This window comes from Musa acuminata, chromosome BXJ3-6 (genome assembly GCF_036884655.1).
Source record: "Musa acuminata AAA Group cultivar baxijiao chromosome BXJ3-6, Cavendish_Baxijiao_AAA, whole genome shotgun sequence".
Taxonomy (NCBI): domain Eukaryota; kingdom Viridiplantae; phylum Streptophyta; class Magnoliopsida; order Zingiberales; family Musaceae; genus Musa; species Musa acuminata.
In genome coordinates this window covers 20058880-20072904 of record NC_088354.1, presented here as the reverse complement: position 1 = coordinate 20072904, position 14025 = coordinate 20058880, and the positions used below count along the sequence as shown (strand labels likewise).

Genomic DNA, 14025 nt, shown 5'->3' with positions numbered 1-14025 from the left:
AGTTGATCTTTATTTTGTTTTTCTACAATGAAAGTATTGCAGCATTCTTTAAGATCTATGCTGGTTCTCTTCGAGAAACTTGGTAATTCTAACATTTTCAGATACGTCAGCTATTATATACTTTGGAATTTTAATTATATGTTTAACCTTAAGAATCTAAGGATCACTTACTCTCTTAAAATTTTCGAAAGTTGCTCTGTGATAATAAGAGGAAAATCATCTTTTCCCACCTTGATGCCAACATATAATTAGCATAGTTTCCCACATCTTTTCCAACATATATATAATAAGAGGAAAATCAATCTTTTCCCACCTTGATATTAGCATAGTTGCCACCATAGATGCCAACATGGCACAAAACTACATGAGTATTAGTGTGCATCATCAAAATTTTGATCATAATGTTTTCTATTTTACTTTTTTATTACTTAAAAAAGAATTAAGAAACAACATAAACTCCTAGCAATATTTTATTTTTAATAATTAAGTGCAATATTACACAGTTCAAAGGTCATGTGGGAGTCTACGTGAGAGCATATTGTCGTTTAATGTAATGAAAGAAAACTAATTTTTTAGAAAAACATGCAAGCAATATTTTATTAAATGAGATATTGTTTATTAAGTATTAGGCCAAACAAAGTATGGATCATATGTAATATATATATATATATATATATATATATATATATATATATATATATATATATATATATATATATATATATATATATATATAAAGGTCATGTCTTTTAGATTTTGCAACCATGAAATCTCACCATAAATGTGCGTTTCCAAGATGAAAAATACAAAGATTAACCCATTTAAAACAAAAGATGGAATAATTACTTGAACAAATACTACATACATGGATAAATTTTGTTTTGTACATATTGCTTTAGCATTTCTCTACAGAAGTACTGATTACAAATGGTTGCAGCATGTTTCCGTTTCTTGAACTGTACAAAACATCAAATATGTTTTGGCTACTAGCAGACTTTAAGTGCTTATTTGATAGAAACATAAACTGGTAAGTGGAAGATATGCATCATGGTTACTTGATCTTGTTGCATGCGAGAAATAATTTTTCACATGCACGCATGTGTAAATCATTAATTTTGTTTGATTTATTTAGCCATGATATACTTGGTTAGTGCTTTCAGACCCACTCTTTCCTCCTAATATAAATAACTCAGTTGATCTTTCAGATTCATATGCATGTATATATCACCAAATTGTAGCTATAACATGGAAAGATCTAATCATGAAATATGGATGTAAATGGATCGATCGTCCACAGCAGGAACCAATTCGACTTACAGATTGTTAATCGACTAATATTGAGAACAGGAATCATTCTGGGTTGATTACGTGATGCATTCCAAACCACGGGTAGGAGAAATTATTTTTCAGGTCAATAATTCATAATTTTCCATGTAAACATAATAAAATGTATATACATATGCACATCAGGAACAAACTAAACATAACTAAACTATCATTTCTAAGTGAGGTTGTACATAGCTATTCTAAAGTAATAAAACAACCAGCGAATGCCTGAGTGGCATGTTTAGTTTGATACGAGACTTGGCATCATTAAATATCACTAAATGTATAATGGGAGAATCCTTCCCAACACAATTTCGAGTCTCTAAAATGAACAACTTACATATAAAAACATCATTCACGTTGGCATAGGGAAATCGTGTTGTGTGGGTTTCTGATGGTTCATGCACAACACCAATTAGACAATGCATATAGAAATGGAACATTAAAATAGACAAACATATTTGATTTTTTTTAACCAAGCAAACAGCTCTGATTTTGAGAATGCCAGACAAGTTTCCTAGTAGCTCATAAAGGAAATTTAGTTGGGTATACCTGAGAAACTGAAGGGTAATATGTCATCCTAGGAAAAATTATCAAACAAGTTCCAATTATATGCATCCAACTTTCTCTCTAGACATACCAAGTCAACGGCACCTAATCTCTCAAGTTCCTCAATGAATATAAAAAATAAGAGAGTAGTTTGCAATGTAACAACAAATAATAGTATCAGATTAGCTGGATATAAACTACAAAGATAAGCAATGATATCAAAATAAACAAAGAACTTCTCTAACAGAGGGAACCAGAGTAGCTATATATGTTCCACGATTCATACCTTTGACATTTAGAACACAAATTCTGTTTTCTTAACTCTGATATCTTTTAGTAGGAAGCTACAAAAATATTCATTGGAAAGTAGAATATGCTGATAAAGAATAATAATGAAACAATACTGGACTTTGATACCCACAGATTATTTCATCTCAACCTACCAGACCTTAATATTGAATAGTACACCAACCTGTAACATACAATATCATTGAATAAAGAAATGAAAAAGAATTATATTTGTACCAATATCAAGCAATATTTTTGATACAGGTACTTGGTTTGACCTGTAAATATTGGTCCATACAGGTGCAATCAAGATTTCAAACCTTGTTCAAAAGCATTCAAAAAAGAGAATGATTAGGCACTAGAACACATGTACCACATTGAGTAACACAGCAATCAGGTGTTAGAAGCAAGCATATTTAACTAAAGGAGGTGGGAGTATGTTAAATAGATTGGTACTATGTAAGTGAAGTACCTCCATGGTCTTTTTCAACATGCTCCACCAGTGCCACTGGATCTCTAAATCCTTTGCTACATTTTGGGCAAACATCAATTGTCACTCTATTGCCAGCTGGTTGAGAACTTCGCTGATGAGATCTCTCAGCATGCTCACTGTGTTCCATTAATTCGCCACTATTACTGCTTTCTGCAATTCCATTTTTTGCCTTCTGTAAAGCTTGTGTAGCTGCATCACTAAACTTCAACATGCCTGATTCAGCTGAGGCACGAACATTGGATACTGCATTCATTAAGCTTGCACCCCACCATGAGGAACTACTTGAACTGCTACTTTGCAATGACTTCCCTTTTTGGCTCCTATTCAAAAGACCAATGAATGGGAAGCTAGAATTCAGTTTCTTTGGCCCAGGACATTTGTGATCAGGTCCAAATCTGTGCTTCAAGCAGTGTTCTTGAGTACAGTCGCTGCATCTAATTGAGTTAGACAAATTCAGTATTTCTTTGCATCCAGGGACAGGACAGCGTCTTTTCTTGGTTGCTCTTTGGTAGTTTGAAGGGTCGCAGTCAGTATTAACGTGCAACTCCCAAGTTATGTTTGGGTCTTCATCCCGGACTAGACGAACTCCCATAGCACATAGTGGGCATATTAAAACTGTCACATCTTTTTGACTGGCATTAAGGCATTGATGACTGATATAACTCCTATGTTGCAGACAAAACACCTGGAAATATTTCAACATCATCCTAGGAACTCTGATAAAAATTGTAAAAGAAAAGAAAAAAAGGAAGCACAAATTTCAAACGGTCACAGAGACGAAAAACCTGTTAAACATATAAGCAGTAAATAGGCAAAAACTTTAAGAATTAATTCTGTGAGATATGCTAATTTGAATCAACCTGTTCTCTACACAAAATTTACTTGTAAACATATATGATGAACATAGTTGAACTCTGAACTTCCCATGGACTCTCTAGCAGAAGATATGATTTCTATGGTAAAATGTTAAAGATGGTTGATATAATTATTATCACTTAACTAGGATGCAAGTAGTTTTTAACTGGAAGGAGTATTTACTAGCATGACTTCTATCCAACAAATCTTTTGTGTACTTCAAAGATTCACCGGTACATTAAATGATTTATATTACCAAAATGGAAGAGATTTCAAAGGGTACCAAAGGCTATAAGCCTAGTCCAAGACAATTTTATTCTGATGAGACATGCTAGATCGGTCACAAAATGACCTTGTTTGAGCCACCATGCTAAATAGACTTTCCCATCTGTGGTTACAGTGGTCATCTGGAATAGGAAGTCCCCATTTGTGATGGTTTATTAAGTTCACTTCTCCTTTACAATGTTGAGCACATAAGAATCCAACGAAAATTTGGCAAGCTTAAAGCCCTCTTTCCTCTCCCTTCACTCTTCCTCTCGCACACACTTGCTCACTCTCATTTCATACTAAATCTCTCAAAAATCTATTCCAATTCTTTTCCAAAACCAATCACCCATAAAAAATGAGGCCTATTTGCTAAAGAATAAGATTGAAGTCCAAGATCCAGTCCAATTTGAACCTTGCCCGTCACTGAATGCATGCATACATGCTGGAGAGAAAAAAGAACATCAAAGAAGCAACTAGAAGGTGGTTTACTTTTCTCAAATCTCAATGGATATAGCCCAGGGCTCTTGCAACCAAAGCATGGTGTCCTTCATCGAGAAGGCTAATCTTGACATACAACATCCCATCCCAAGAGAGATACATAACACCTATCTGGATGAGCTGATCCAGGAGCTCAGAGATTGGATTAAATTATTCAAGGTGCAGGAGGACCACCATGGTGTTAAAATAACAGATGACAATTGGTTCAGACGCAAGGGTGAACAACATGCAATAGAAGGATAGTTTTTCCGTTAATGCTTCCAATAAAATCCATTATGGACACTATATAGAGCGTTTGATAAACCTATTGATGGAGATTGCACCAGAGCATGCTACATGTGGTGATAGAAAATATGGAAAATTTCAAGAAGACTGGCCATCAATTGATGGATTGTAGAGAATATTAATTTTGAAAGGGCTAAGAATTCAAGGATTAGTGACAAACGGTGATGACAATGAAGACAACAATGGCACTAGATGATGTTGCTGTAGCACAATGCTTCATATATATGGCTTTGTTTGTTTGTTTCTTTCCTTCTCTTCTTTTCTCTTTTATTCTTTGGCAAAATGTGCACCAAACGGTCCAAGCTCCAATTGTGTGCTGCAAAATCGACTTATTCTTTCTGTGATCATCCAATCTTGATGAGTTTAGACCGATTCTAACTATTCTTGGTCGACCTCAACCATTTTTGCAACTGAACAATGTTCCATCCGTGAAATTGTGGAATCTCAATCTAGGAGTGGCTAAATTGCAATCCAGATTGGAACGATTGATTTTGAAAATTAGGATCAACATAAAATGAAGTACGTGAGGCATAAAAGCAAATGATGAAAGCCTTCATTAGTTTTAAATATCATCAATTTTTCCTCTCAACTACATATCAATCAAGGGAACTCACAGAACTGGTTCTTTACAGAATTCACCAAGGCGTACACTTGAGCTTACACACTGTAATAAAGTAAAGGGTCAATACCAGACAAAACAGTCCACAAGAACTTAGCTAAGTTAGCAAAATAAAAATAGACAGTCATCTAAAAAAGTGATGACATAGGAATTAATCGGCTAAAAGAACAAAATTGATTCAATATATTACCATTATTCATTAACAATTTATGAATAAATCAAAGCTAGCACTAGCTTGTGAGCAACAAATGAAAGATTGTGTGTCATCATCTTTAATGCTACTTAAGTTGAGCCAACTCAAGTATCAAAATTAAAAAAAAAAATTCAAGTATCAAAAGGTTTAAAATTTCGGTCCAATACTGGCCACAACAAGTTGCAATATTAGTATAGTAATAATATAGCAGGCAATATAGTGACATGTATCACTCAATATCATGGAAATATAAATGGTTAAGGTCCATTTTAGCCCTTGTGGTTTTGGCCATAGATCACTTAAGCTCTTATGATTTACTCGTGTCTAAAATAACTCCTACATTTTTAAAAACATAGTATATAAACCCCTCATGTCAAGTCTGAGTTAACAGATGTTAGAATCTGCTTATGTAGCATGTTGGCTCATAATAAACTATTAATATAATGACGTGTAATTTAGGTTTAAAAAAAAGATCCATTTTAGTCCCTATGGTTTTGATCATGGACCACATAAGCCCTTATGGTTTTGCTCGCGTCTAAAATAACCCCTATATTTTCAAAAACATAGCATATAAGCCCCTCCTGTCAAGTTTGAGTTAGTAGACATTAGAGTCTGCTTACGTTACATACTAACTCACAATAAACAATTAATATAATAACACGTATAATTTAAATTAAAAAAATTAAGACCATCAAAGGTGGGAGGAGGCGTCGTCGTGAAAGCGACCACCAGCTGTAGCACCGAGCTACTATTGCCTAGTAAGGCATCATACACACGCAACCTCTCCTGCGCTGATAACAAGCTCAGGAGCTTTCGGTCCTGCCTCAAGTGGATGTGCATCGACCAATCCGACGCTAGGCATGTAATGATCTCCTAGTCCCTCTTCCTCCTCTTGGGTGTCTTCGTCCCACCGCCTCCCACTTTATCCTCTCTTGAACCCCCACCCATCACGGCTACGATTTGGTGGTCTAGCTCTCCCTCACCTCCGCCTCTGGTCTCTCCTACTTTTGCCTCTCCGCCTTCGTCCGCCACTACGGCCTCCGTCGCTTCCTCTTCTTCAACAAGATAGACATTTTTTTAAAACTTAAATTACAAGTGTTATTATATTAATAATTTATTGTGAGTCAGCATACCACGTAAGCGAACTCTAACGTTTATCAAATCAGACTTGAAGAGAGAGGCTTATATGCTACATTTTTAAAAATATAGGGGTTATTTTAGACACAAACAAAACCATAAGGGTTAAGTGGTCCATGACCAAAACCATAGGGGCTAAAATGGATCCTTTTTTTTTAACTTAAATTACACATATTATTATATTAATAATTTATTATGAGTCAGCATACCATGTAAGCAGACTCTACATCTGTTAACTCAAACTTGATGAGAGAGGCTTATATGTTACGTTTTTAAAAATATATGGATTATTTTAGACACGAGTAAACCATAAGGATTTAAGTAGTTCATGGCCAAAACTATAGGGGCTAAAATGAAACTTAACCCAAATATAAAATGAAAAATCTAGTTACAACACATTACAATATCAGTACTGTAATAATATAGCAGGCAGTATAGTGATATATACCATTCAATATGAATGAAAAATAACAAAAAAATAATTGGTACTAAGCCATATGGCTGGAACCGATCCTTGGTCAAACTGATAATTACAAGTTGATATGTATAGGTCGAAATAGTATTTTAAAACATTGGTTGAGATGTAATTACTAATATTGACTAGATATAAAAACATTCAGTAGAAATTCGTTGATTGGTCTTGCCATGTGCAATCAAACAAAAAGTTTGACCTCTCTAAACTTCAGAACAGTTGGTATGAATGCAATCGATAATTAACTTATTTACATGGTTTGACTTCTTACATTTATTTTTAATGGAAACATATTGCATAAACCAATTGACTGATCTGAGTTAAATGGCTGATCACCAGAGCTTCAGAATAGAAAGTTGGTGATAAACTTCAGTAGAAACATCACATATGGACATCAATTTTATCTATTATTTTGCTTTTCTATTTGGGCTTGAAGAATAATAGAGGTTGATACTGAAGTAGTAATTCTTTTCTCCTCTATCCTGAGTCTCTTCTTTCTTGTTATTTCTTTTGTCTTACTTTACAAAACACTACACTAGACCTATCACTATAAAATTTCACTCAACCTTTACAATCCATCTGAAGTAGTCTCTTATTCATTATCTGACCCCTATGTCTTTATTCCTAGCATCTCATCACTTACACAGATATAACTAAACTCGAGTCTTAAGCTCATCTTCATGTGCTGACGACACATAGACCTAGTCAGGAGTTGGTATCAAAAGAGTCAACAAGCTAAAAAGGGGGAACCTGGTGCACAAGGCTCGCCCCAGCGTGGGGTCTGGGGAATGTTGAAAGAGTCAGCAAGGTCCTCTCCTTAAAGTGCCTTTTGGTTCAGCCCCATAGGATAAAATTGTGTGGATCATAGCCAAAAATGGATAATAAACCACAAATCCCATGTGAACGAGTGATGACAATTATAACTTCATTTATGGTGGAGATGCAGGATACCAAAAACTCGCCGCTCTCCAATTGGGGGTTCTTGATGATGCCACAAAGTCTCATACTGGTCAAGTGTTGGCAAGTCAAGACCTTATAAGAGCCGGTAAGATCTCTTCTCAAGTCATCGAGTTGCATCAAGCTCAATTTCTAGCCTAAAAAGATCACTAACCATAATAAGGCGTCCTAGCTACAAAGCAAACCACAATAGAAGCACCTTTCCAACCACCCCACTACCATGGATCCGAGATATTGATCCCAGATCTAAAGTTATATAGACAACAAAATGCTGAATCATTTTGTTGTTCCGGCAAATTGCTTCTGCCTTTTTATTTTATTTCTTACATTCACTTGGTATGTTAGGAACCATAAGCAAAAACAATCAAACTCAGGCCAGTTCCCACATAAAATCACCTTTCCAACCAGTCCATCTAAGTCCAATGATTAGAGAAAATCCTAATATTAATTCAATATGCAATCTTAGCCAAAGATGGAGAATCTATAACATTATCGGATCTCATCAAGTGCGAACAATCCAAAAATCATTATTACAAGATATTTATCTTTTTTAAATATTGAGAACCTGCTGATGAAAGTTATCAGATTTTAAGAGGACTAACTACTGGTTCAACTGAGAAAATCAGGAACTAGATCCTCAGCTAGTCTGATTCACTAATTAGATTATCCATGACAAAAAATAAGATTGAACCTGCTATGTTTTCCGTAACTTGAATAAGCGGGTCGGATCGATCAGTCCATTTTTGTCATCCATTCTTGATATGCATTGATCATATCTTAAGTAGCAATAGCCAAAAGTCTTTAACACAGGGTTTATAATGACACTTCAAAAGTACCTTGCATATTTCAGTCCTTAAGTAGCTCATGTCTTTCTTGTCTGTGACACATGCATATCTAATGTAGCTAGTAGATTTTACTATGGAAAGTAGATGTGTCGCTGTACTGTGGGATGGCAAATATGCATGGAGTTCAGAAAATGTCTAAAAGTGCTACAGAATAGCTCAAATAATGTCCTAAAGTTGAATCTACACCTATGGAGCAGAGACGGCCTGAAATCTGTTGCGCAAACCTTAATGCATAATGTCGTTCGAATCATGCATGGGGCAGGACAATTAATGTAAATTGCTCGACTAACAGATGAGCTTGAATGAAAATTTGGGTATAGTTTATGAGTTACCTACACTACATCCATCTTTAGGGTGACCAAGCAAAAGGAAAAATGAAAGAAAGAGTAGCGAGGCCCAATACTTCTCAGAGCCAGCATTTGAGCAAAACATTCACAAATGAAGATCCCTCTTTTTCTTTCATCGTTGCGCAAATATGAAATACTATACTTCGTTAGCACAACATGGCCTATTATCCTAAACTGCTAAAATTCAGCACTTTAGCGTTTGAATTAAAACCTGGTCCAAAATTTAACAGCAAGAAGCCCAATTTTGAAATCAAACAGGGTGTTCTCGTTCCCTTTCGGAAAGTCTGTTGCAATAACCAAGGGCGGGAGAGAAAACATCTAAAGAAAAGAACCCGTGAAGCTTGAGTACCTGATTGCAGCGGTCGCAGGTGAAGGGCAAGAAATCGATCTGCCGGCAATCATCGACGCTGCAGTGCTTACCGAGGTCAGGGAATTCCGGGGTTCCCATCAAGAGATCTGCGAGGGACCACAGATATCAAATCAAACCCAACAGGTGACGACGAGGAGAGTGACGAGCACGGGGATTAATTGAGGGATCAATGGGAAAGAAACTGGAATTAATTCGGTTCCACCCTCTCTCACTCTTTCTCTCTCTCTCTCTCTCTCTCTCTCTCTCAGATCGACACGGCCGGTTTTACGTTCCTGTTCGACCGCGTAAAGGGATAAATTGGCTTGCCGTGCACTCCGGATTGGTGCCGGACGGCGTGCGTGCACGGTTGACCTGCGGGTGACTTGTTCTCCGAATTTACGAATGGGAGGAGGGGATGGCCGAGGATTCTTTTTTATCCTAAACAACTTAATTTCTAATTTCTCCTCGCGTTGTTTTGAAAAGTAAAAGGATCATTTTTCTTTTTTTCCAAAAAAATTAAAATTAGCTAAACTATGAGAAACTTAATTTTGGCTTCTAGAAATGTGAGAAAAATGGTAAATAGAGACTCACGTAATAAGCTCCCTAATACGTTCGAAGACCAAGGAATTCCAGTATTGCCATCTATAAAATTGATTATATTTATAACATTCTAGGTGTATTTATAAATATATTTGAAATGTGCAGTGAAAACCTAATGGATACCATAAATATAAATTATTGTTTGATAATTTTTTTAAATTACATCTGACTTAGATGCTATATTGAAAATACACAAATGTTGATGCTACCTCATAATAGCATTAGCATTTTAGTATTTGTAGGATGCTAATATAATTTTTTAAATATCTAAGTATCCTATGATTTTACCTAAGATTATAAAAATATCAAAATAATTTAGTGAGAAATCAATATGATTTATATTTTTGATAAGATAAAATTTTATTTATTTATTTTTAAAATTATTTTACATCAATTAATATTATTATAATTTTTATTTATTATATATTTGGGTCATACGAAATTTATATAAGATTATTAAATTTATTTATTTATTTATTTAAATAAAAATATATATTTACTTTTGAATAAATATTAAATATATTAGAAGGATAAATTTGATAAGTGTACGATGTTACGATCAAGAGCAACACTAAGAAAGGGGAGTGAATTTAAACCTTTTAAACATTTTAGATTCATCATCAGTAGTGCTTTCCATTAAAATTTTCTCTAAAAATATTCAAATTTCCATGCCTTTCTAAGAATTCTTCATCTCTAAAAAAAGATTCTATCAATCACTAAATAATCCACCTGACCTTAAAATATATATTGTACAACCATTATATCAAATATCCAAATGATCTTTTTTAGTCATGATTCTATACCACCTTTGTCATACTTCTAAAATAACCTATCTTAAATTAAAGAAAAATTCAATCATTCACAATTCAAACCCATGATTGTAAGACAAAATTTTAGGATACTAAAAGTTATTGAATCTCGGATTTTGATAATGAAACTAATCAATATGTGTTTATGTTTTAATCTACGTTTTTTAGTGACGCGGGATGCTTCGATCAGGATGAGACAATTATAGCAGGAAAATCATGTTGTGCCGGAGGAACATGTCAAAAGATTAGATGTCGAGCTGGTGGATCGGTCGACGTATTGACAGAAGGCTTTGGGCCATGAATTCGGGTATCGGGCCAAGAAGAGTGGGTATTGCGCCAAGGATATCGGAGTTGCGGAGTCAACTGGCCGATTGAGCAATAGGCCATAAAGAGAGGACGATGCGCCGAAGAATCGAACGAAGCGTCGAGGGACCAATGATATGTCGGACAACTTGATTGCTTAGGAGTAATTATCTAGATCGAAGTTTTGCTTTACTTATGCAAGATTAACTACGATAGCTTGAAGATATAAAGCAAGTCTACCAGAGTCAAGATTAACTGCTGAGAGTTCGAAGATTCGTCGAAAGTGCAGCCGGAACCAACCGAGAAGGAATCGGGGACTTGCCGAAGTTTTCAGAAGTCCGCCAGAGAGGTTGTTGGAGGTTCGCGGAGATCACCGAGAATGTTCGGCTAGGAGTCCGTTGGAAAAAATCCGAGGGTGTATCGGAAGTCTGCCGAAAGTTCACCGGAAAGCTCGCCGGAAGGAAACTCGACATTGCCGGTTAAAAACTTGCTTAGGACTATGTCTTAATTTCATAGTTTATATGTAATTAGGGTTAGGATTAAGGGTTAAACCTATAACCCGATTAGGGGCTAATTGGGCCTAAGTTCGGACTGGTTTGGGCTAAGTTTGGAGCTCAACCAATGAGCTGAAATAGTCTAGGCAGTGGCACCGCTAGACTGGGTGGTGGCACTGCCCAGATCCCGAGAGTTCTAGCGGTGGCACCACCTAGAACCTGAGAGTTCTAGTAGTGGTACCACCAGCAAACTACTGGATTAGGCGGTGGCACCGCCCAGCACCCGAGAGGTCCGGTGGTGGCACCGCCAAACTAGGCGGTGGCACTACCAGTACACTGTCAGTGTCAGACACTGACAGGCGGTGGCACCGCTACTAATAGGCGATGGCACCGCCAGCACCAGGAAACCCAAAAGCAATTCAAATTTGGAGCCCAAATTTGAATCCTCTTGGGGCCTATAAATACCCCTCAATTCTCAATAGAGACAACAACCTTTGAGAAGTTAGATATTGAGAAAAAGCCTTAGCAAGTCTTGTTTTTAATAGCTTAAGTGTTCACCTCCCTCTTTCTCTTTGAAAAATCTATAAGAGTATGAACCACTTGTAAAAGGTTGTAAGATGGGTATTTGTCCTTCCCCTTTAAAGTGATTTGGTAGTGAAAGTTGAGAGCCTCATCAAAGAAGGCTTCGCAAGCGGATGTAGGTCATTTGATCGAACCACTTTAAATTGGTGTGTTCCTTAAATGTGTGAGTGTTTACCTTTCTGAAACATTTATTTACATAGCAGCAAGCTTTTGGTTTTCATCTCCTTACTTTACTCGAACTACTTTTACCAAGTCATTCTTTGTCGAATCGAAATCTCTACGCATTTACGAAATCATTTTTAAACTTACGAGTTTTAATCCGCTGCACTAATTCACCCCCTCCCCTCTTAGTGACGCTCCGATCCTAACAAAAGCACCCAATTCTCATACACATATGATAAAACCTATATAATTTATAATCATTCAACACATAACTTGATAACTCTATAAATCCTAAAGCTAACTAACGAATTATTAACAACTACTTATAAATTCACAAGATCAATGAAACACTGCAATCATAAACCAAACATTTATCAAAAGTTTACATCAATATAAAAACTTTATATTTAACATTTTCACTTCCAAAATATAAAAGGTTTTTTAACCTTTACAATAACACACATCAACTTATATTTTTAGACAACAATACAATAAAAGTATTCTTTCACAATCACATCATATTAAACCACCAAAAACTTACCATGAACTTCTAACATTTCATTGCCTTAGCCCAAACCTAACATGAGGGTGAGTCTAATCTGAAAATTTTGTATACAATAAAGTGAGCTACAAAGCTTAATGACTATTATATCTATGACACAGAGATGACAAATCATATGGCTTAAGAGTCAAGGTGTAATGTATGGATTTAAGAGTCATATATATCATTTTATTAGATGTATATTTAATAAAGGAACAAGGAGCAATATATAAGTAAATCGATATCAAAATATAAGAAAATGAGCTCAAGGGTAGAGTCAAATTTATCAATTCATTGGATTCATTAATAACAATAGAGCAAAGAGTATCATAAGAGCATATCAAAAATAATATAAAATATGAGCTTAAGTGTCATATTTAATATTTCATTCATATCAATAGAGTATATAGCAACAGAAACATGTTCTTTGGAAAACATATCAAAGATGCATAGAGAATAAAGTGAGATTATAACATAACATTATCCACTCATTTTTGAATAGTCATTAACATTAATCTCCTTCATTTGGGAGTTCCATCCACCCATATTTCGACGAAGTCATTGGGGTCGACAAGAGCTCACAAGTTCTCCATATAACTTCTTTTTTCTTTCTAACAAAGGTTTACATTATCCCATAAATATTAAAGTATAAAAAGATATTATGATAAAAAAAAGTATGATTGTATTGGAAGTACATAAAAAATAATAAAATCATACATATACACATATGAACCAATATGAAGCTAATATGAACTTGTGTACAACTTATTTAGTTAGCTCCAATGATAAGAGATATAAGAGTTTAAAAGAATAACATAAGACTCATTTGAGAGAGTAATTTTAGTTGAAATTAATTCAAAATGGTAGAAGCAAGAATTTTTTTGGCAAAATCTATAAGGTATACTGCACTAAATATTTGGATAAGAAATTATACTCTAATTTATTCAAGTAAGATATTGTTAGAAAGATATACGAGTCTACATTTAGATAAAGAAAGTTTTGTATAAATTAAAATTATTTATAGAATGTTATAAATAATTGAATATGGATATAT

The 14025-nt window shown here is 35.0% G+C and overlaps 1 protein-coding gene across 1 annotated transcript; it reads right to left on the bottom strand.

The window, feature by feature from the left end:
• Window positions 1-2365: 2365 nt before the first annotated feature.
• Window positions 2366-9898, bottom strand: LOC135640467 (zinc finger AN1 and C2H2 domain-containing stress-associated protein 16-like). The gene is made up of 2 exons (XM_065154927.1): window positions 9481-9898; window positions 2366-3341 (listed from the first exon to the last, which is right to left on the bottom strand). Exons 1-2 carry the CDS (start codon window positions 9577-9579, stop codon window positions 2619-2621), a joined length of 822 nt encoding a protein of 273 aa, XP_065010999.1. The 5' UTR covers window positions 9580-9898; the 3' UTR covers window positions 2366-2618.
• Between the last annotated feature and the right edge of the window lie 4127 nt (window positions 9899-14025).